This window comes from Phyllostomus hastatus, unplaced genomic scaffold (assembly GCF_019186645.2).
Source record: "Phyllostomus hastatus isolate PE091 unplaced genomic scaffold, TTU_PhHast_1.1 phas_contig_86, whole genome shotgun sequence".
In the NCBI taxonomy this organism is placed as follows: Eukaryota; Metazoa; Chordata; class Mammalia; order Chiroptera; family Phyllostomidae; genus Phyllostomus; species Phyllostomus hastatus.
In genome coordinates, this window is record NW_025333977.1 from 19,639,160 (window position 1) to 19,659,147 (window position 19,988).

General features: G+C 43.1%; 1 protein-coding gene across 3 annotated transcripts in view; it reads right to left on the bottom strand.

Moving 5' to 3' along the window:
• Positions 1-1,496: 1,496 nt before the first annotated feature.
• Positions 1,497-19,988, bottom strand: part of GOLIM4 (golgi integral membrane protein 4) — a 68,597-nt gene continuing 50,105 nt past the window's right edge. For 2 of the 3 annotated variants that reach the window (XM_045851472.1, XM_045851470.1), the window contains 8 exons: positions 17,968-18,321; positions 16,076-16,338; positions 15,549-15,628; positions 14,073-14,182; positions 10,462-10,629; positions 10,072-10,140; positions 3,379-3,459; positions 1,497-3,081 (listed from right to left, as the gene is read on the bottom strand). In XM_045851472.1, coding sequence (XP_045707428.1) covers positions 2,938-3,081; positions 3,379-3,459; positions 10,072-10,140; positions 10,462-10,629; positions 14,073-14,182; positions 15,549-15,628; positions 16,076-16,338; positions 17,968-18,321 — 1,269 coding nt within the window. In that variant the 3' untranslated portion in view covers positions 1,497-2,937. The remainder of the gene's footprint in view (positions 3,082-3,378; positions 3,460-10,071; positions 10,141-10,461; positions 10,630-14,072; positions 14,183-15,548; positions 15,629-16,075; positions 16,339-17,967; positions 18,322-19,988) is intronic. The other variant, XM_045851471.1, reaches the window with a different exon arrangement.

Here is a 19,988-nt window from a genome sequence, read left to right on the forward strand (position 1 = left end):
GACTGTAGAGTTTGGGAGATGAGAATAAGTGAGGAGAGAAGTTAAGGGACTGTTATAATTGTTCAGACAAAAAGATAACAGGGGCCTAAACCGGCAAGGGTGGATAACGAGAAATGGGCAGTTAAGGATAGTTTGGTAGCAACTATAAGGAGAAAAGATAGAATCAAGGACAAAGTTTTTTGTTTGGTTTTGGTAGACTTAGTGACTGGAGATGCAGAACCTAGAAAGGTAAGTGGGTTTTCTGTGGGAAATGCAAGCTCAGCTTTGAAAACTAGAAACTTGAGGTGGGACAGGTCAAAGAAAGCTAGGCGGAGGAGACAGGCCAGTAAACGTGTCTGAGACGCAGGTGGGAAGAGGGTGAAGCAGAGAGCAGACCTCTAGGTCAAAAGTCAAACAGCACAGATATTTAAGGGAAAGACACGGGAAGGGAACTCTGCAAAAAAGAATCAAGAAAGAGTAGCCAGAATAGAAAGAAGAAAACTAGGAGCAGATAGTACAGTGGAAGCCAAAAGATGATTCAGTAGAAGCTGACCTCATTTAAAAAAATTGCCGTGCAACGTGCCACGGCATACCACAACGTAATGAGAGAACTAAAAATAAAGCACAGAACCCAAAGCAGTTAAACCATGTCAAATAGTCTCGAACAAATTTCCTCAGTTGGGGGACGGGGGAGTGAGGAACTCCAAGTTGAAAGGAGCAGTGTGGGATGAAGTGGGTCCTAGTAACACACCGACTGTACCATGACATTCAATAAACATCAGTATTTTCCTTGATAAAATGAGTCACTCTGACTCACATGTGGCTCAGACTCTCACTCCTAGATCTTTTTCAGTCACTCTCTTATAACTATCCAGTTATTGTATTTGTACTAATGCGTTTTTGTCCCTAGTAAATGTGCCTTTTTTCCCTTCTGATTACATCGATAGTGCCAAATCCTTTGACTTATTGGTTGCACCAGAAGCCATAGATTAATTGGCAAGATAAGTACAAGTGACAATTTATTTGTGCTTATCTCATTGATGTAGATAAGCTCTGGCTGATTGGTTTTCCTCCAAACATCAGCTAAAACGGCCATATAACTTACGCCATCCTGAGAGCAGTATGGTTTGTGATTGCTGCTTTTTGCTGTTTGTGTGCATATGACACTCAAACATTTCTGTATCTGTTTCTGTTCTTCCCCCAGAACTAGTACGAATAAAAAATTCTTAGCTCTTTCTTTAGGACAAGGGGGGAAAAATCACACATCAATTGAAGTAGAGAGAGGTATAAGTAAAATAACAGGTTGAGAAAGGCATTTTATAATTTATTAATACATATTGGTACCTCTTAAATTTGTTTCCTTTTAAGAAAAAGAATGTTATAAAATCACAAACTATTAAAAATCACATACTTTAAAACTTTTATCACTTCCTTTTTATAGCTTTATTGACTATTACCAAGTTTTAATATTTCAAATAATTAAATACTGCAACTGGGACATTAAAAATACAAACTAATTTACCAAAATAATTGTATTCTGAATATTATGTACAATATTATACATTTTACATTACATAAAGGGTTTTTATACATAAAGGTAAAATTTGCTTTATGATTATTGAAAATCCAAAATACATTTGAAGAAACATTCCTATGCATACATACACAATCACTCAGCAGGGACAACCAAAGCCGTATGTGAGTGTGGTCACTACAAAATAAAATTACATCCATCCCACAGCAGTAGCAATGGAAATGTTTTTATTAATTTGAGAGTATTACAAAACCACAAACATGAATTACATAACCTAATTCTATATACCTAAAACTCTTTATGCCTGAGACTGAAATGTCTCTATCCCAAGGGAAATTTTTGATTTTTCGCTTCTTTAAGTAAGTTTTATAATTCATCATCATTAAAATGTCTGTCTGTGGGCATAATGCAGACACAACCCCAGCTGTCAAAAAAGTCACTGAGGTTTATCATACCATTGTACAGTCTTTGAAAAATAATCTCATTCAGTTGTATAGCTTGGTATGTCTTCATATTCACACTTGTCATCAAAGTGATTACATATTGAGGCACAGAGCTTGCAGGGGAAATGTATATTACACTTCCTTGTAATGTAGGGAATCAGATAACGAAACAAAGATATCACCAGGTGGCTTTGGAAAAGTCACAGAATGGTGCTCGTGTAGAAAACACCACCCCCACACAGTAAACTAGTTATTAAACTACGTGTCAGTCCTTCAAAAAAGGTTAATGCACTAAGGTGTATACCTTGTTTGAATATTGAAATATCTAAGTCCAGAATACTGTTACATGAATTTTAGTACTATCTCACTTTTAAATTTAATTCCTTTTAAGAAGAATAGCCATGTTTTGAAGTGAAGTGAAATATTTTTCTAACTTTCTGACAAGTCTGAAAACAATGTTGGTTTTCAGTGGATCTTACTCCAGAGATACACACACTGGTGAAAATTCTGTCAGAATGATACACAAGAACCTCAAAAAAGGACCAATTAGTAAACTGGCCATTCTCCTTAAAGTCTGCACAGCATTTTTGCACTATTCTTTATTTTGAAGTCCTGTATTTTATCAAAGGCAACCAACAGAATACCTAGAAACCAGAAGAGAGAGAAGAAACAAGTTGAAAAATGTACAAAATCGATGTCCTTTCCAACATCACATAATCTTTGAAAAACGAGATTCAGGACCTAAGGTTTGCTTTATTGTTTTTCTTTTTGCTCAGGTTTAGCTTGAATATAAAAGAAGCTCTAACCTAGGTTATCAAAATATATCATGTAATTGTATGAGCATTTCTAATACAAAAGTTTAAAAAATCTAAATACATAATTTTAATAATTAAATATCCTAGAGTTCAGTAGGCAGGTTTAGTTTTGAGCAGCTTGTAAGGAATCTGTCGGCTGACTGCTGTCTGCGAACTGGGGGTGCAGCTACATTTCAGCTCTTCGCTGTGATTTCTCAGCCGCCCCATCCTCTTCCTCCTCCTCCTCCTCCTCGTAGTGTTCTTCTCGGCCTTTGGGGCGTTTGTCAGCTCGAACTTCTCGTTCCTCTCCATCATTGTTTTTCTCGTCAGCCTTCAAGTTAAAAAAAAAAAAAGTGTCAGGGCACAGAGTTCGTGAGACAAATAATCCCCTCTTTTAAACAAAGAGGTGAGAAGTCACTCAATTTTGGTGGAAGGAAAGAAGTGACAATTAATGTTCTAGTAGGCAACAGTGCTACAGTCTTTCCTCATCTTCACATTGTCACAACTTCTCCTAAGTCTCGGCTGGCCTGTGAAACTCCGCGGCACCTCAGATGTGCTGACCACCACACACGCGGATCCCCTACACATGCATAAACAGGCGCGACAGAGACGCACATCCTACACATACATTTTCATCATTTTCACCATAGGTCTCTTCAGCATTATGCTCCAATTCCCTTTTTTTCTCTTCAGTCAAATCTTCCTGAACCTAAAACAAACCAGAGATACTAGGTAACGCTTTTATCATTTAGGCACTTGAAACAACATATTCTGATTTCTAAAAAGTTCAAAGTAGCAGCAACAAAATTAAACTAAAAATAAATTTGAAAAAAGATAAAAGTCAAACATGTGACTTGTCTCTTAGCTATGAAGAAATGCGTACCACGCCTGGTATAAAAAATCTTACTCAACTGTCTGCTGTGTCTAGATGCATACCTGGCACATGGCTTAATCATACTGTAGAATGAATGAATCAATGAATCAATGCAAATAACATCTGCTCTGTAAGGCACAGAAAACAGACCCCATGACCTATACATAAGGTAGAAGAAAACTGAGAGAAAAAATGTGTATATACATATGTATAATTAAGAATAAAATTTCTGGCTAAAATATCCAGAACATAGAACACAATCATTTCAATTTCTTCATAGAATAGTTATTAAACTTCCTCAGATCCCTACATCTTTTCAGTGTTCTGACATGACATGTGTTTTAAATAATGTTCTATAATATACATTATCACTGTTATGTCCTTGATACCAATTAAATGCAAAGAAATTACTCAAATATTTTTGCTAAAATAATCTCTATTTAATGATCACATTCCACAAAATATATGATTTAGAAAAATGTTAGAAGATATTTTCTAACTTAACTATTTTGAAAACCATACCATATGCAAATAGTTTAAGTCATTTGAATACTTTTCAAAAAACTGCTGACTAATGGTTAAGCATAGTGTGTTGTTCTGGTACCAGAAGAAAACCTGATCTCTCCAAAGACCATGGTATAGAGGAAGCCTCCTAGAATAACACATAAAATTACTTGATTTTTTTTGGTGGCGGGGGTGTGCAAAGCGGGGAGGTGTTAAAAATCCCAGAAATGGGCAAGGAAAGGAAGTATGCAGGTGTTCTAATTAAGGACCAAGAAATTAAGGACTGTCTCAAGATGTGCAGCCCAAGTACAACAGAAATGAACCACAACCTACCTGGGCTGTTAGGAGCCTACAAAGATAGCCTTTCAACGATGCCCTGGACAGAGCCCCACCTTCATGACCCAGCCCAGTGCCAGCTGGACTCACAGACCCTCAACTACCCTGGCACAGAATAAACTCACTCTGGGGACAGAGGTGTAGAGCATCTTTTGTGTTCACATGTCCTGGTGGGGTGAGCTAGAGAGAAGATACACGTCACACCAGCAGGCTCTACCTGTGTCCATGACATTGTTCTGCCCTTCGCCGCAGAACCTCATAACAACATTCCCTGGGACATTGTGATGAAAATGATGAAGCACTTATTTCAAACTATATTAAGTTCTCACTAATTGAAACATCGTTAAATTGCTCAAGTGTCCGGGTCAATTTCAGTGAATGGATATGTCTTCTATAGCTGGTGAACACTACACATGGCTTAGTTGGGGTTGGGAGGGAACTACCTTGAAACCGCAGAATGGCAGAAAGGATATAAAAGTCAGGGTCAGCACACTTTTTCTATAAAGGGTGCAGAGAGTAAATAATCAGGTTTGCTCAGCCCAAAAGGTGAAGAAGCTACCCAGCTGCACCACTGCACTGCAGAGGCAGCCTCAGACAACATGCAAATAGAAACACAGGGCTGCATCCCAAGAAGACCTCACTCACAAAACAGGCTGAGGCTGCTAGTTTGCCAGCCACACACTGACTGTGGGGTTAGACAAACCCGGACTAAAACCTTGGTTCTGCAGCTCTCCTGGCTATATTAACAATGAGGTCATTTGTTTTTATTATAAAAATTTTCAAGCATACACACAAAAAGAAAATAATTTCATGAATTCCTTATAGTCATCACCAAGGTTCAAAAGTCATCACAAAGTTGTCACACTTGCATCACCTTTTGCTTTTATTTTGTGATGAATTATTCTTCAAAATTCTACACGTCATATAATTTCATCCCTACCCATCTCAGTATGCATCTCTAAAGCAATGAGCTTTTCTTATGTAACCATAGTGCCATTAAAGCACCTGATAAATAATTCCATGGCATCGCCTAGTGTCCAGTCCATACTTACACTGTCCTGATTGTCTTAGAAATGTCTATTGATGGTTGGTTTGTTCTCGTCATCATCCAAACAAAGGCCACTCCTAACTTAGGTTCTCCTCTTTTCTCCTCCATATTACTGATTTACTTGCTTCTTTAAGGCATCACTTAACGCATTACTTCAGCCCCCACATTTCTTATGAAAGTAAGTTAGCTTAAGGCTTGAGTGAATTCACATTCAATTTGCAAAGCAAGGATTTTTCAGCGGTGATGCTATTGACTTCATGTTTTCATCACATGAGGAGGTACATAACGTTTGTCCCACGCTTAGTGAGGCTAGGATTGTTCAGTGAGCCTGATGGTGACAGCCTGACCCTCCATGGTGAAATTCTCCAACTTCCGTTCAATAGTAATATCATCCACTGATGACAGCTCTTACATCAATTGCTTTAATTTACGGGCTACAGAAGGTGACGCTCTAATTTTATCATTCCTTCAGCATTTCCTAACTTCTAACAACTGGCCCATATCCACTATTTAGTTACATGCATGAGTGTATACTGCATGTACTTTAAAATAAGACCTTGGTGGGCTCTAGTCATGGTTTAATAATAACAAGCTGTGTGACCTTTAAAAATTTAGCCAATCTCACTGAAGCTCAAATTTCTTATTTGTAAAATAAAGAGTTGGATGACTCTCTGGGGTATGGGGAATCACAGATCTTTTTATGACTTTGGTAAGAAAGTTGTTAGCAAATAGGTATAGATACACATAATTTGCACAGAAGTTTCAGGAGGGTCAGACTTTCCAAGTCCCCCCTGCAACCATCTGTCCTAGAGCTGTGTCTGTAAACAGGGTGCTCCTGGAACACCAGCATCAATCAGCCAGGGGCTTGGGTACAACTCTGACTGCAAGGTCCACCACACAGACAAGGTCACAATCTCCAAGGGTAAGGTAGACCCAGTCTTTGTATTTTTCACACACCCTCCAAGGTGATTCTTCGCCACAGCAAGCACTGAGAGCCACCTGCTTGAGTGCCATGGATATTGGCTAGAGTGATAAATATTATGAGTTCTTTCTTTTCTTACCTTGGGATCTGTTGCAGAAAATTCAGGTTGCTTACCATATATCAATATAATCAGATGTGGGAAGTACTCATTTAAATCACTCTTTAATTTAGGGAACCCACAGATGAAAATCTTATAATTGTTTAGATTTATAAATACACATTATTATTCTAGTAACATATTTTTCATGGTTGGGGAAAAAGTACTGTAATTCAAATTCATCTTAGAGGCATTACGGAAAAGGAAAAAAAATGACATGGAATTTCTAATTTTAAAATATGCTTGGACTAATAACCAGAAGCCAACTGTTAGCATTTTTTTATGATGTAAATACACCAATTGTGCCTTCCACATTTGACCCTCTTTAGTATCCCATTAAAGCTGACACAAACATTTTGTTAAAGATTTCCCAACACTGCTCCTCATTACTCATTTTTGTTCACTGAACTCTGATATTATTTAAGCCTTTTAGAAATGGTCCCCATGTGGTGTGGTGAAGTTTAATAAATAGCCAAAACAAAACAGATCCACTAAAACTGAGGTGGGCTTTGGCCAGCTACCCCTGTCCCTGTCCCTGTATCAATCAATGCCTTTCTTTTATCCATCGAAGCTGTTATGGGAGGAGCCACGAACCAGAAGGCTGAACTGTAAGTAGTCAGAAACATCAGGATCCAAACAGGTGGATGGAATGTGACCAAGAAAAGGCCTTCGGCTCAGTCAGCGGGGGTGGTGGGCACCCCTGCTGGCTAAGGGATGTTTTGCAGAAGAGTTTTTGCCATCTGGACAGGTTCCTGATGTGGCGATGCACAGGCCGGTGGTACCACTACTGGCAGCCAAGTAAATCACCTTGTGCTTGCTTTCTCGAGGGTTCAGATTGGTCTGTTTTCAGTTGTATTGGGGAAACTGAGCAATTAGCGCTTTCAAGCAGTCATTCAATCTCTGTATTTTTTGAACATTTAATTTTAAAGCACACAGAGCACTTTTTGGGCAATGTCATAATTTGTCTAGTTTGCTCATAAGTAGATAACCTGCTAAGTTAGCAACACAATGGGCTCACCATATGAGTATCTTTCCCTCAAACAATGCCAAACAACCAACAGTGAAGGCTGGTCCATGGCCATCATCTCCCTGTCTTTGAAGGGCGACTAACACTGCACTAAGACAAAAGGTGGGGACAGTGCACATTTCCTAAAAATCACACTGGTTTGGGGTCCTTTACTCTGAACAGGTGAAGTCCCAAGTCTGAGGTGCTGCACCTCTGAACAGGTATTGATTGCCCTAGCAAGATGCACTTCCTCCCAAGGGGAGGGGCACCGGCAAGAGCAGTGAGGCTCACATCCCAGTGGTTGGTTGGGTCAGCCAGGAGACCCTGAGGCTGGATGGAGATAAGAACAATGTACATTACACAGTATTCTATGGTTTTCGGTGTTTCACACACCGTCACTGACAAACAACAATATGTGGGTTCTCCCACACTGTGACTCCTTTCATGTTTCCCATTTTGCTATACCCTGCTGAGAACTTTGTCTCTAACTGTAACTAGTCCTTGAATGGTATTTGGGAGCCACTCTTCTCCACCCTCCTCATGGGGAGAACTGGGAACAATGGAAAGGGGTGGGGAGATCCAATAACGATCATCTCAGGAACCACCAGAAAAGGACAACACAGCCTGAACGAGGGACGCTCAGGGGGCGGAGAAGACAGTTACCCAGGGAAAGAAGAAAGGCACACTGGGCTTCCTCGGAGAGCTCACTGGGCAACAGGCCTGAGTGAAGGGGTGTGGCAACCCAGAGCCTACGGGAGACGGGTTAGCAAGTGGGCACAGAGATGCTGACCTGGGAATTCTGGGCAGGGAACTGGCCAAAGAGAAGCAGGACCAGGGCCTGGTGCAGGGAGAGGGAAAGGCTCCTGGTCAGTTCCCCCCACTGGAGGGAGGAAGAGCCTCGGCCGGAGGGAGTGGCTGCCGTGCGAGGGACTCTAACCTGCTGCCTGGCTACCATTCTCCCCACCCCACCCCCATCTTTCTTTACTTTTTATCCTCAATCCCTATTGGATCACAGGATTTATCTTCTTTGCCTTAACTGCTATAACACAGGAATAAAGAAATCATCAGTAAATACTGATTAAAATTTTATGTTTACCCTTCTGAATTTTTAAAAGGAAGCCAAGGTGAACCTCTTTCCTTTTAATCTCTCAAAAGATTCCTGGCATCTGCCAAAATAAAATAAAGTAATATTCGTCTAGACATCCTGTTCTAAGAAAAGTCCAGATGAATATCTTTTTCTTGCCAAACATCTTAATATTTAAGGATGCTAGTTTCTCCAGTGCTCTCTTCTGATAAGACAGCTCAGGCTCTTGAATAGGATGAGAAAAGAGAGGATGGAAAGATCAAGCCTGTCTGAGCGCACGTGCCTGGAGATGCGTGCTGCCCGGGGCTGTGGAGCACGGCATCCTTTCCTCTTCCTGGTACAAGCACACGTTTTAGCACTGGCTCTGAAAGAGGACAAATGCAATAAAAACAAGAAAGCAGACCTCGTTGAGGGAACTGTGTGTGTGAGTGCAGCAGCACAGGTATTGTGCGCAGGGTCTTGGGAGGTAGGGTGGTCTGTCCGGGCTGCCATTTGTCCATCCTCTCATATGGTGCCCTTTAGGGCCAAAGCCACACACACTAGCAAGATGCCTAGCTGAGAGGCAGGCACCTCTAACACAGGGATTTAATATGCTGGAGCATTTACTGGTCCAGAGAGAAACTAAACAGGGGGCCCTCAGCCTCATCCATGTCATGTCCCCAAGTACTTCAGTAGTCCGTACAGTCAAGTGCGGTGACAAGGCAGCTACAGCTGACAGCACCCCTCAGTCAGTCACCAAACAGGGCACCGTGATGCTCCAAACCTAACTAACAACAACATGCTAAAGTTTATAATAAAAAAGCAAATTAAAACAACAGGGATTAAAATCCCAACAAAATGTATTTCACTCAACTGAGCCCTTACGTATTTTTCTTCTTTATATTGTTAAATTTAATTAAGATACCAAATTCTTGGAATGGAAAAGCCTAAAAGCAGAGACCACACATTTTGTTTTTTAAACGTCCACAGGGTGTGAAGGGTACCTGACAGACACTGTGGGGCAGACAGTGGCCACGCCCACAGAGAAAGTCACGGGGTCAGGCCAGGCTCCCTCGGTGTGCAGAGCTTTGTTGCTCTCTCTTTTACGAGGGAACGTACGGGGGGAAAAAACAGCCCCACGGAGCTCACATACACCTGGGTGCACTGTTTCTGAGAGGCCAAATGTCTTCTTCATTCAAACTTCCTACTTAGAACAGGAGAGAGGGGATTCCATCACCCTGCTATTGTGATCTTCTAACCCCTGCCTCACAGCCATGGTCTGTTTCCTCTTGCCTAAGTCTTGTCCTGCCTAAGTCTTTCTGAACATCTCCATAAAAGACGTATCAGAGCCGATGCCGCTGAGGTTTGTTTAAGGTTAGTGTGATCAGCCTCCTGCATTCCACCGTCCTACCTCCTCCTCTCCCTCCTCCTGGTACTGCTCATCAACATTATCCTCCTGCTGGTCCGGGTTTCCTGCCATCTGTTGAAACAAGAGGGGAGGCTCTGGTTACTGAACACTGGAGATGTGTTTTATAGTGCTCAAAGAACAAGCATGCCGCCATGAAAAGTGTACTTTCAATGCATTGGTGGCCAGGAAATAATGAGTAATCATTCCCAACACAAAAAGCCCAGGCCGCCCGTCACTCTCTGAGTGCAGACACATCATTTCATATAATGGCTTGAAAACTAGCCAAAGAGGCAGACCGTCTGTCAATGTAGGTTATGACTAATCTTTTGCATAAACTAGGCATTTATTAAAATACCCAGGATAAAGCCGCCTTCCCTAGAGGCCTCTGCTTACCACCAAATGCTCCTCCATTTCCGCATTCCCTTGCTTTTCAGGACTTTGCTTCTGTTCTTCATTTTCATCTGGCAAATTTTCCTCTCTCACTTGCTCGGCTTCCTCAAATTCATCTTCGCCTTGATTATTAGGGTCATCTGCTGGGTTTATATCCTCTACAGCTGCCCTCTGTAAAATTTTAATAAAAAGCAACCACCACTTTGAAATCCAGGATCAAGTTTAATTTCATTTGAAAGGCCACCCACGGGCAGAAAATGAAATCATCTTCACCGGATGGTGCAGGGCCATCCTTGCCAAGACGCACGAGTACACATCCCACTGTCAAAAGAGAAAACCCCTGCCTTATTTGTTGGAGGCTGATGAGTCAGAATGAAATATGACTGGCACTTCTTTTCTGTGTTTCCAAATTGGTCCTCAAAACTTCACTATCACAAGTAAGAGAGCATGACTAAATAGGCATGAGAAAAATAGTTAATAAAAACCAAGAGCCCAAGTAGGAGAAATAATTAAAATGGAAGATTCAGATCAGCAAACGGTAACTTCATGTACTGGTGTGCTGATTTTTATGGGGACAAGCTTTCCCTTCCAAGCCATTTACATGTAAGTGGGTGAAAAAGCAGCCGAAGAAAAATAAGGCCGACACCGGAAAGGACCAAAGAGGGAGGGGCCTGGAAAGGAGATAGGAAGAGGGCTAGTTCAAAAGTAAATGAATGACTTCTAGTACGGATGCATGGATCACATTTCTTTATAACGAGTACTGTCGGGACCCTGGGAGACGCTGTGCTGGCCAGGGACAGGAGAACAAGAGCCCAGCTAACCCAATCGGCAATTATTATTTTGAAAAATATCTCCCTCGCCCTGGCTGGCATAGCTCAGTGGATTGAGCGCGGGCTAGGAACCAAAGTGTCCCAGGTTCGATTCCCAGCCAGGGTACATTCCTGGGTTGCAGGCCATAACCCCCAGCAACCGCACATTGATGTTTCTCTCTCTCTCTCTCTCTCTCTCCCTCTCCCTCTCCTCTCCCTCTCCCTCTCCCTCTCCCTCTCCCTCTCCCTCTCCCTCTCTCTCTCTCTCTCTCTCTCTCCCCTCCCTCCCTTCCCTCTCTAAAAATAAAAAATAAATAAAGTCTTTAAAAAAAAAAAAGAAAAGAAAAATATCTCCCTCGACCCACCCCCTCCTCCCAAGTAGCTCAGTTCCTGTGTTCAACGCATTCCCTCCATATTACCTACCAACTTTAGAATTATCTCGATTTTCCACTTAAGCTCCCAAAGCGCCTTTCAAAATGAAACATGACCTCATAAAGACTCAGATATAACGCCTGAGCTCAGCAGACACGGCGCTGCTGGTGCATGCCTCCCCATCACTCTAGTGTCACCAATGGGACACTTAACTGAAGACGCCAACACTTCCCAGGGATGGGGATGCCTCAGAGTAAGATTTAGTCCCCTTCTGCGTTCTCCAGACTTGATTCTACTTCAGTTCGCTTGGGAGCCTTACACGTGCTGGAGAGCTCACTGCAGTCTCTGCTGAATCACTCTCTGTGCATCCCTGGCAGCACACTTCATTCAAGTGCAAATGACACTTCTCTCAGTGTGAGAAACCATTACCTGCACACTAAGCTCCAGTTGCTTCACCATCTCTTATATGCATTTTTTGTGCATTATCAATAATTCGTGTGGAAATAGAAAAAAAAGTCACATATTCTATTCAAGAAAAAAAGGACCAAAGCTCTTGTGAAACTTAATAAAAAAATATACACCCTACCTCCAACTCTGACCAAGTAATAAGTAAGACTTCACAGGCAGGGCGGTTATAGCCCAATAAAATAACTAGATGATCAATTCTACCTCCCTGAGGTTGGAAAACGGTGAAGGGATTCAGATGTACAATTGGGACTTAGACAGAATAGTCACGGGGATGTAAAGTACAGCACAGGGAATATAGTCAATAATATTATAATAACTGTGTATGGTGTTAGATGGGTACTAGGTTTATCCGGGTGATGACTTTGTAAGTCATACATAAATGTCTAATCATACGTTGTATGCCTGAAACTAATGTAATATTTTACATCAAATGTAACTGAAAAATAGAAAAAGTTATTAAAGAAAAAAATAGTCCTGACTGGCATGGCTCAGGGGGTTGGGCATCACCCCACAAACTGAAAGGTTACTGGTTCAATTACCGGTCAGAGCACATGCCTTGGTTGTGGGTCAGGTCCCGGAATGGGAGTGTGTGAGGCAACCGACAGATTGTTCCTTTCTCACATTGGTGTTTCCTTTCCTTTCTTTCTCTTCCCTTTCCCTCTCTCTGAAAATAATTAAATAAAATCTTAAAAACATAAGGAAAAAGAAATGAAATGGATTAAGACAAAGAGAAGGACAAGCAGGTTAACGATTCCTAATTAAAAGGAGGTATGGCGGGAAGGCCAGTGCTTCCCAGTGTGCTCTCCAGAACGAGTAGACTGAGGTCGGGAAAGAGTACAGAGTCAGGTACACACAGCAGTCCCCCAAGGTCACGGACTGAACACTCACCCTCTCGGCACGCCCCCAGGCTTCTGCACACTCACTTCGCTGCTCTCTCATGCACCCTCCCTTGCTCTTTCACAGTCTCTGGCTCTCTCAGACTCTCCTGCTCTCTATAGCTCTTGCTCTTTCCTGAAAGCATTTCAGGGCTAGGGTTCCCTGGAGCACACTTTCACAGTGCTAATTCCGGGGCTGGCGGGAGAATGTGTTGCGCCTTCTCTCCATGTGAGGGAAAGCCGTTTCCATCAAGGTGGCGTTAAGCAGCCATCAGGAAGACTTTCTCAACAGTAATCAAGGAAAGATATGGAGCCCTTTTTCAATCCACCAGGTCAATATAATATGTGCTGGGCCCACAGGACAGCACAGACTAAACTTTATAAACGTGGTGGTTGGTTTACTAGTGAAAGATGACAGGAGAGCTAAAGTAAGTTGTAAAAATCATACACACTTAAGCACAAGAACACACCCACGCAACATGGCTTGCCATACTCAGAGGCAAGGCCGAGGCCCCAGACCACCCAGCAGAACTGGGAGTCGTGGTCCTTTTTTGGTAAACACGACATAGCATCCTGGTACTTGAGCAATTTTTTCCGCTTCTCAAACCATACATTCTAATCCACATGTCTATTAAAACAGTCACTGACTACTGGGAAACTGCAGTCACGGGACACATGTAACGCCCTAGCAGACTGCTCGCCATGCCCACTAACAGTTAATTTCCTTTCTCTGGTTCCCGCTCCAGCTCCCACACTTGCCTCTTTTTCATCCTTCAGAATGACTACCTGTTACAATGCCTTTCAGTTTTGCTTTTACTTTTTGTAAATTTTAATTCACTAATCTAAAAGTCATCAGAGAAAGAACCCTTTGATGTTTTCCCAAAGTTTAACCCCTTCTCATCGTCCGCCCCCACCATGTTTTACAGTTAACGATGTTGCTCACATCCTATAGTAGTGCCAGGTGCCCTCCTCTGGGGCTGAGGAAGTAACAGGCCTGTGTGGAGTGAGGGCACGGTGTCAGGCAAACCTTCAAGTTTCCTCTCTGCCTTGTGAGGTGCTGAGTGGCATGACCAGAAGAGGGGACACTTACATCTGCCTCGGACTCGGGGTCAGCTTCAGGCAGCCCTTGTTCCTGGGGCACGTGTCCATTCTCCGGGTCTTCTTCGGCCTCATCTTGGTGCTGGTTGTCTCTCTCATAGGCTAGCAAATCGAAGAAATCGACATCAGCCCAGAAGAACCAGACGGGATTCTTTCCATTCCCAAAACCAAAGCCACCACCAGCAGGCTTTTCCAGAGACCCTTCACTCAGTCTCTCCTCCAGCTAGGTTAACTCAAAATAAGCGCCCGTCTCGCTTTTCCGAAGAACGCCATGTCCTCTCCCTGAGTGTGTGTGTAAGGAGACGTGACGGTGAGTAGCAGCATTCTAACTCTCGGAAACAATGTTTATAAGACAGACTGCCATTCACTGCGCCCCCGCCCCTCTGTGCAAAAAAACAATCAAAACTCTCCCAATTAAATCCCAGTCAACTGGATATTGCTAAAATTACCAACTAATTTCAGGTAATATTGGAGGAAATAGCAAGGTACCAAGAGTAGAAATGGACACTGTTTCAGGAAATAAAGGAAAGAACAACCCCACATGTGGAACAGAAACACAAACAGCGCCCATCCTGTGACCTCTGACTCACAGGGAGGATGAGGGCCACAGCCCAGGTACGTCCACATCATACACAGACACTCACTAGCTGCTTTTAGAAAAAATATTTTTTGATAGAGTGAATTTAGATAAGAGCATATAAGAGAACAAATAACTTTTTTGGTAAGCTATAAGAGGAAAGGTTACATAGATGGAGAAGATTTAACCTGTGGAAAACAAGGACACAGGGTAACTTACCATAGGTTTCAAGTGCACCAGGGGACTCATTAAGTAAAGAAGTGAACACACCATTCCCTAATCTTTCTGATAACAGAACAAAAGAGCTTCAAGTGCTGCGCAGGGAACAGAAGGAAAACAATTTCTTGACTCTGAGGGCTATAAAATATCAGAACAGGCTAGAGAGGGAGTTCGGGTAATCCCTCTTCTTTAGACTTGTTAGGAAGGATATGCATCTTAGTGTTGTCAGAGAGACAGTTACTGTCCAGTTCTATTATCACAGAAAGAGCCACACTCGATAAATTACATGCCCGATGCACACTACAACGGAAAGTTACTATCGGCTTAATTTTTGAAAACTTTTAAGGCAATGATCCAAAAGCCTCCAAGGCAAGGAGAAAATGAAGAAATTTCCCAAAGTCTTAACAGTCCTATGATAACATGTCAGAAGTAACTAGTATCCAAAAGTTGAAACTACTATTTCCTTTCCACTCTAAAGTGTTACAGGGGAACATTTTCTTGGGCTACTGTGTCCACCATCTCGCACTGTCTGGGAGAAGGAAGAAACACACAACAACCAAAGACACACGGAACACAGGTCTCTCTGCACAGACTCAGGCGTGCGTGGAACCCTGAGTGGGCGCATATTACCAAGCAACTTTATTAAAGCATCCATCACCCAAGGAGCCTTACCACCTCCTTCTTCCTGCATGGCCTGGTCCTCTGCTCCCTGAACGACATCATTATCCACAGCATCGTAATGAGCTTGCTGCCTGCAAGGGGCACAGACATCATCAACTCAGCAACACAAATTAAGCAGCACAGTTTGACGTACGTCATTTATCTTGAAAGACAGTAATAAACTAATTTTTCAACTTTTTTAAAGCCATAAAAACTTATTTAAAAAAGTTAGCCAACTAAGTTTTAATAAAAGCCCTGGATATACTTCAAAAGATACCTTAGAAAAGATAAACTACCTTTCAAATGGTAAAATAAAGTTAGCACAAAACCTGCTAGGTTATGCTGAGACCTACACTATCACTTTTAAGCACACACAAAAAGGCTGATTATTTTTAAGATGAAATATTTGGAACTTAATTCTGCCTCAGCTATAAGAGCAATGCGAGCCCCTCATGTTCATGGACAATAAATGAACAAAGCTGTCTTCCATCTGCTCATAGAGACTGGAGCAGGGGCCCTCACACCCCGCAGAAGGCTACCGTAGCTGCTCCGGGTGCTGTGCTCTCCCCTCCTCCTGCCGCGCCAGCCTCTGCTGGGCCACCTCCTGCGCGAGAAGCTGCTGTTGCTGCTGCTGCTGCTGCTGCCTCAACAAGTGTTCCTGCAGCCTCTGCTGGTGCAGGGCCTCCTGGTGCTCTCTCAGCCGCTGGGCCTCCTCTGCACGCCTCGCCGCTAGTCTCTGCTGTTCCAGCTGCTCCTCATAGGGCGATTGGAACTTGGTAACCGGCTCAGCTGAAGAATGCACCTGGGGAAAAGTGAGTTGGAGTTGAGCGGAAGCAGTCAGTTCCTCTGAAATCTCCCTCTGTTTCTCATGAGGCCCTCTGTCAGATGAACTGTGATGAGACACGACATTCAAGGGTCACCCAGTGCTGGCACTCCTACTTTCCAACTCCCTGTGAATAGCCCTTGGCTTCTTAGCAACTGACCCTCCCGATTTATTGGCTTTAAGGCCAGTTTTCAATGTGCTCCCTCTTAAAAGGAAGAGGGCAAATAGAAGAAATGAGTTTTGAACCTTAATTAAACTTCTATTCAAAAGGCCCTGCTGTAAGTGGGAACTCGGTGACCTTACATTCATCAGGGCAATTTGTGAGCTTTAGACTAAAAACCTAGGGCACAGGTGACAAACACAAGGCCCTCGGGCCACCTTGTTTTATCCAGCTCAGCACCTTGTTTCTACCCAGTGGCAGTGCCAAGCTCTTTACCCCTAGTTAAAGGGTAGTCACATTTATACAGCCCTAAAATTACATTCAGCCCTTTGAAGGCAACTGAGAGGCTGATGTGGCCTTCAGTGAAAATGAGTTTGACACCCTGAGTGACTCTAACTAACTAGCAATGTCCCAATCTCAGGCGAAACATCACCCAAAGAGTGAAATTTCAGATTAGGGCAGAAGAGCAGAGAACCAATTTTCTTCCGAGAAACAGAGAAGATGGTGCCTTCTGATCAAAAGAAAGTCTGACACAGGAATTCCTAAACTCTGCTTCCCACCACTCTCTCCTCCATCCCCCAGCTGATGCAAGCACACCCAGCGAGGAATCACTTTTGAAGAAAGCCACAAAGGCCACAAAACTGGGAGAGGCTTCTTGATGCTAAATTTGCGGCACTGGAGTGCAGCTGCAGAGGGTTTCACACCTACTCAGCCTGAAGTCTCAAGCAGCTTGAAGCCCTGGAAAGTTCAAGGCCAGTAACAGCTTCAGTTATAAATAAACATAGCTTCAGCATCCATGCAAAGACCAGGTAGCCTATTGTCAAGTATCAGCTTAGAGACAGGGGAAGAAAGGCGCCTCGCTGCCTTCAGTGTTGCTTTAAGTCCTCTGAAAGTACCATTTATAAATATACTAAATGATTTATAGAAATCTTACTTATGTGAGAGGGGCATGCTCAGTCGGTCCCCCGACTGAGCAGAGGTTAAACATGCTCAGCTAGTGGAATGTCCTTAAGCAATAAGATCGGGTTTTTGATAACTTAATAACCACCTTGAAGGTGAATGGGCAAGAGCCAGCATACACTGGAGAGTGAGTGAGCAGCACAAGACCTTTGATCACAGAAAGTCAGGGGCCCAGGCAGGGGCTCCCCCTGTGCTACCCTGTGAAAGGGACATGAGCACGGGTCCCCTGCACTGTGCACTGTGGACCCATGCTGACACACACACACACACCCACAACTCTTTCTTTCTCCAAAGGTATTGTTTAGGTGTGGAAGTGGCTCTACTATGACCATCACATGAGAAAACTTACGTCCGTGCATGTAACATTCAGTGAAATCACTCGCATTGTTATTTTAGAGACTGTCATATCTAGGGAAGCTTTTCCCTTTAGTATTTGAAAACGAAGCCTCGCATCCTCTCCCAGCAGGCCGGGCCGAAGGGGCGCCCACCTGAAGGGCATGACCGCCTCCCTGGGCGTGAGCACGCCCTTCCACAAGGTTGGCGTCTTCTTTCCGGTCACGCTCTTCCTTCCACTCCCGGTCCTGCTCCTCGGGGGACGGATCGTGTTCCTCCTCAAGGTGCTCAGCCTGTCCAACCTGCTCCATCGCCTCCTCCTCCAGGGCCTTCCTGTGCTCCTCCTCCACCTGGTGCTCCTCTGGCTTTCTGGCTTCCACTTCTTGCTGGCTCTGCTCTGCTGGAGCCTGAAATTCTGCTTCCCTCCGAGTGGCAGGGGAAGGTTTCGTTTCTTCTGTTCTTCCAGGCCTGGCTTCATGCCTCTGCCACACGTGATCATTTCGAGACACCTAGGTCAAACAGAACCCTGGAAATGACACTCTCCCATTTCATAAGCAGTGACATAATTTACTTACAAACACATTTGTGGGGTTACAACATAAGGGAAATCCTAGCGTCTAGAAATACAGAGTCCTGACTAGAAAGCCTGGCTTCAATGGAGCCATCCAACTCTTCTCACTGTGTAATCCAACCTATCAAGTAGAGACAGCATAAGCAAAGCTTCATCTGGGAGAGGATACAGCCAATGACCTAGAAGTAAAGCCTGTAAGTGACCACATGTCAGCAGGCCTTGACATCAAAAGCAATCTAGCCCTTCTTTTCCCATAGAATAAAAAGGGGAAAAAAACTTAGTGATGAAACATTTGCATACTTTCCTTGAATGCAAATTTTGTCTTAATAATTGGAAAAGGATGAGCTCAAATAGAGGATGAGTCGGGTTTATTTTTTATTAGCTAATAAAAAAAATAGAATGCCTTTACTAATGAACATCCACATTAGCTAAAAATAGTGCCCATTAACCAGAAACAATATAACCCCATTCATATGCATTAAAGTACAGGGTTTTTTGTAAACCAGAGAAAGGCTTTTGTATTTTGTACTATTAATACAGAAAACTTGGAACCTTAACAACAACACAAAATGATGTGTCTAAAGAGCACCCCTTTTCTAAAATTAACTGATTAAATCCACTTTCCCTGTAAGTTTCAGAAATTTTTATATAGTCTTCATTACTTAGAAAAGAGGGGCAAAACAGAGATTATATAATGTCAGTAGGAGTGCTCCTGACTCCTTTCCCCGCCTCTTTGTTTATCAAAAAAGATAATTTCTTTGGTCAGACTGCTCTCCCATAACTGAAATAAATATGAAGGCCTCTCCTTAAATTCACAGGAGTGTAATTGAGAAGATGGATGGTATAAATAAATGAATAAACCTACATGAAATGTCCTTTCTTGGACATTTGAGGAAAACTTTTGGAGATGTACATTTTACCAGCAGCCTCACATACCTGGCCGGTGTGACATAATACTGTCCTGGGTTGACATGAAATATTTCTCTAAAGAGCACGAAGTGCTCTCAGCTGCCTGTCATTTATCTCCACGATATCCCTGGGCGAAAGCTTAGAGCAGAAAACAACTATCTCCACCTGACAGGTGGGAAAACTGAAGCTCTGAATCGTTAAAAGATGAGCCTGGTAGACTGTTAGTCAACTAGGGCAGAGAATAAAACCAGTTCCCCGGCCAGGGCTCTGGCTGTGTTTTCATACATGAGTAGTAACCTGAGACCCAGACGAAACAAGGGTCCATGAGGACACAGTCCTGTCTGTGAAAAAATGCTCTGTGAGGGCCAAAGATGCACAGGAAGTCCACTCTCATCACTTACTCATCCCCCTAGGATGGGAGCGTGGGGGCAAGTCTGCTCCAACGTTCACTGAACAACTGTGCCAGGGAAAACGTCACCGCACTTGCTATTTTTATTACACCCGGATTTGCAAAATCAACTTGTAAGAATTAATGACTAGGGTGACACTATTTCTGATGTCCTGTTTATCAGAGACTCTGAAGCAAGGCTTAGTTTTTAAGAACAGGAACATAAAAAAGCCAGTCGTGACAGCAGCACTCACAGCCTCGGCAGTTTCATAAAGATCCTTCAATGCCGATTCTGGCATGTTCTACGT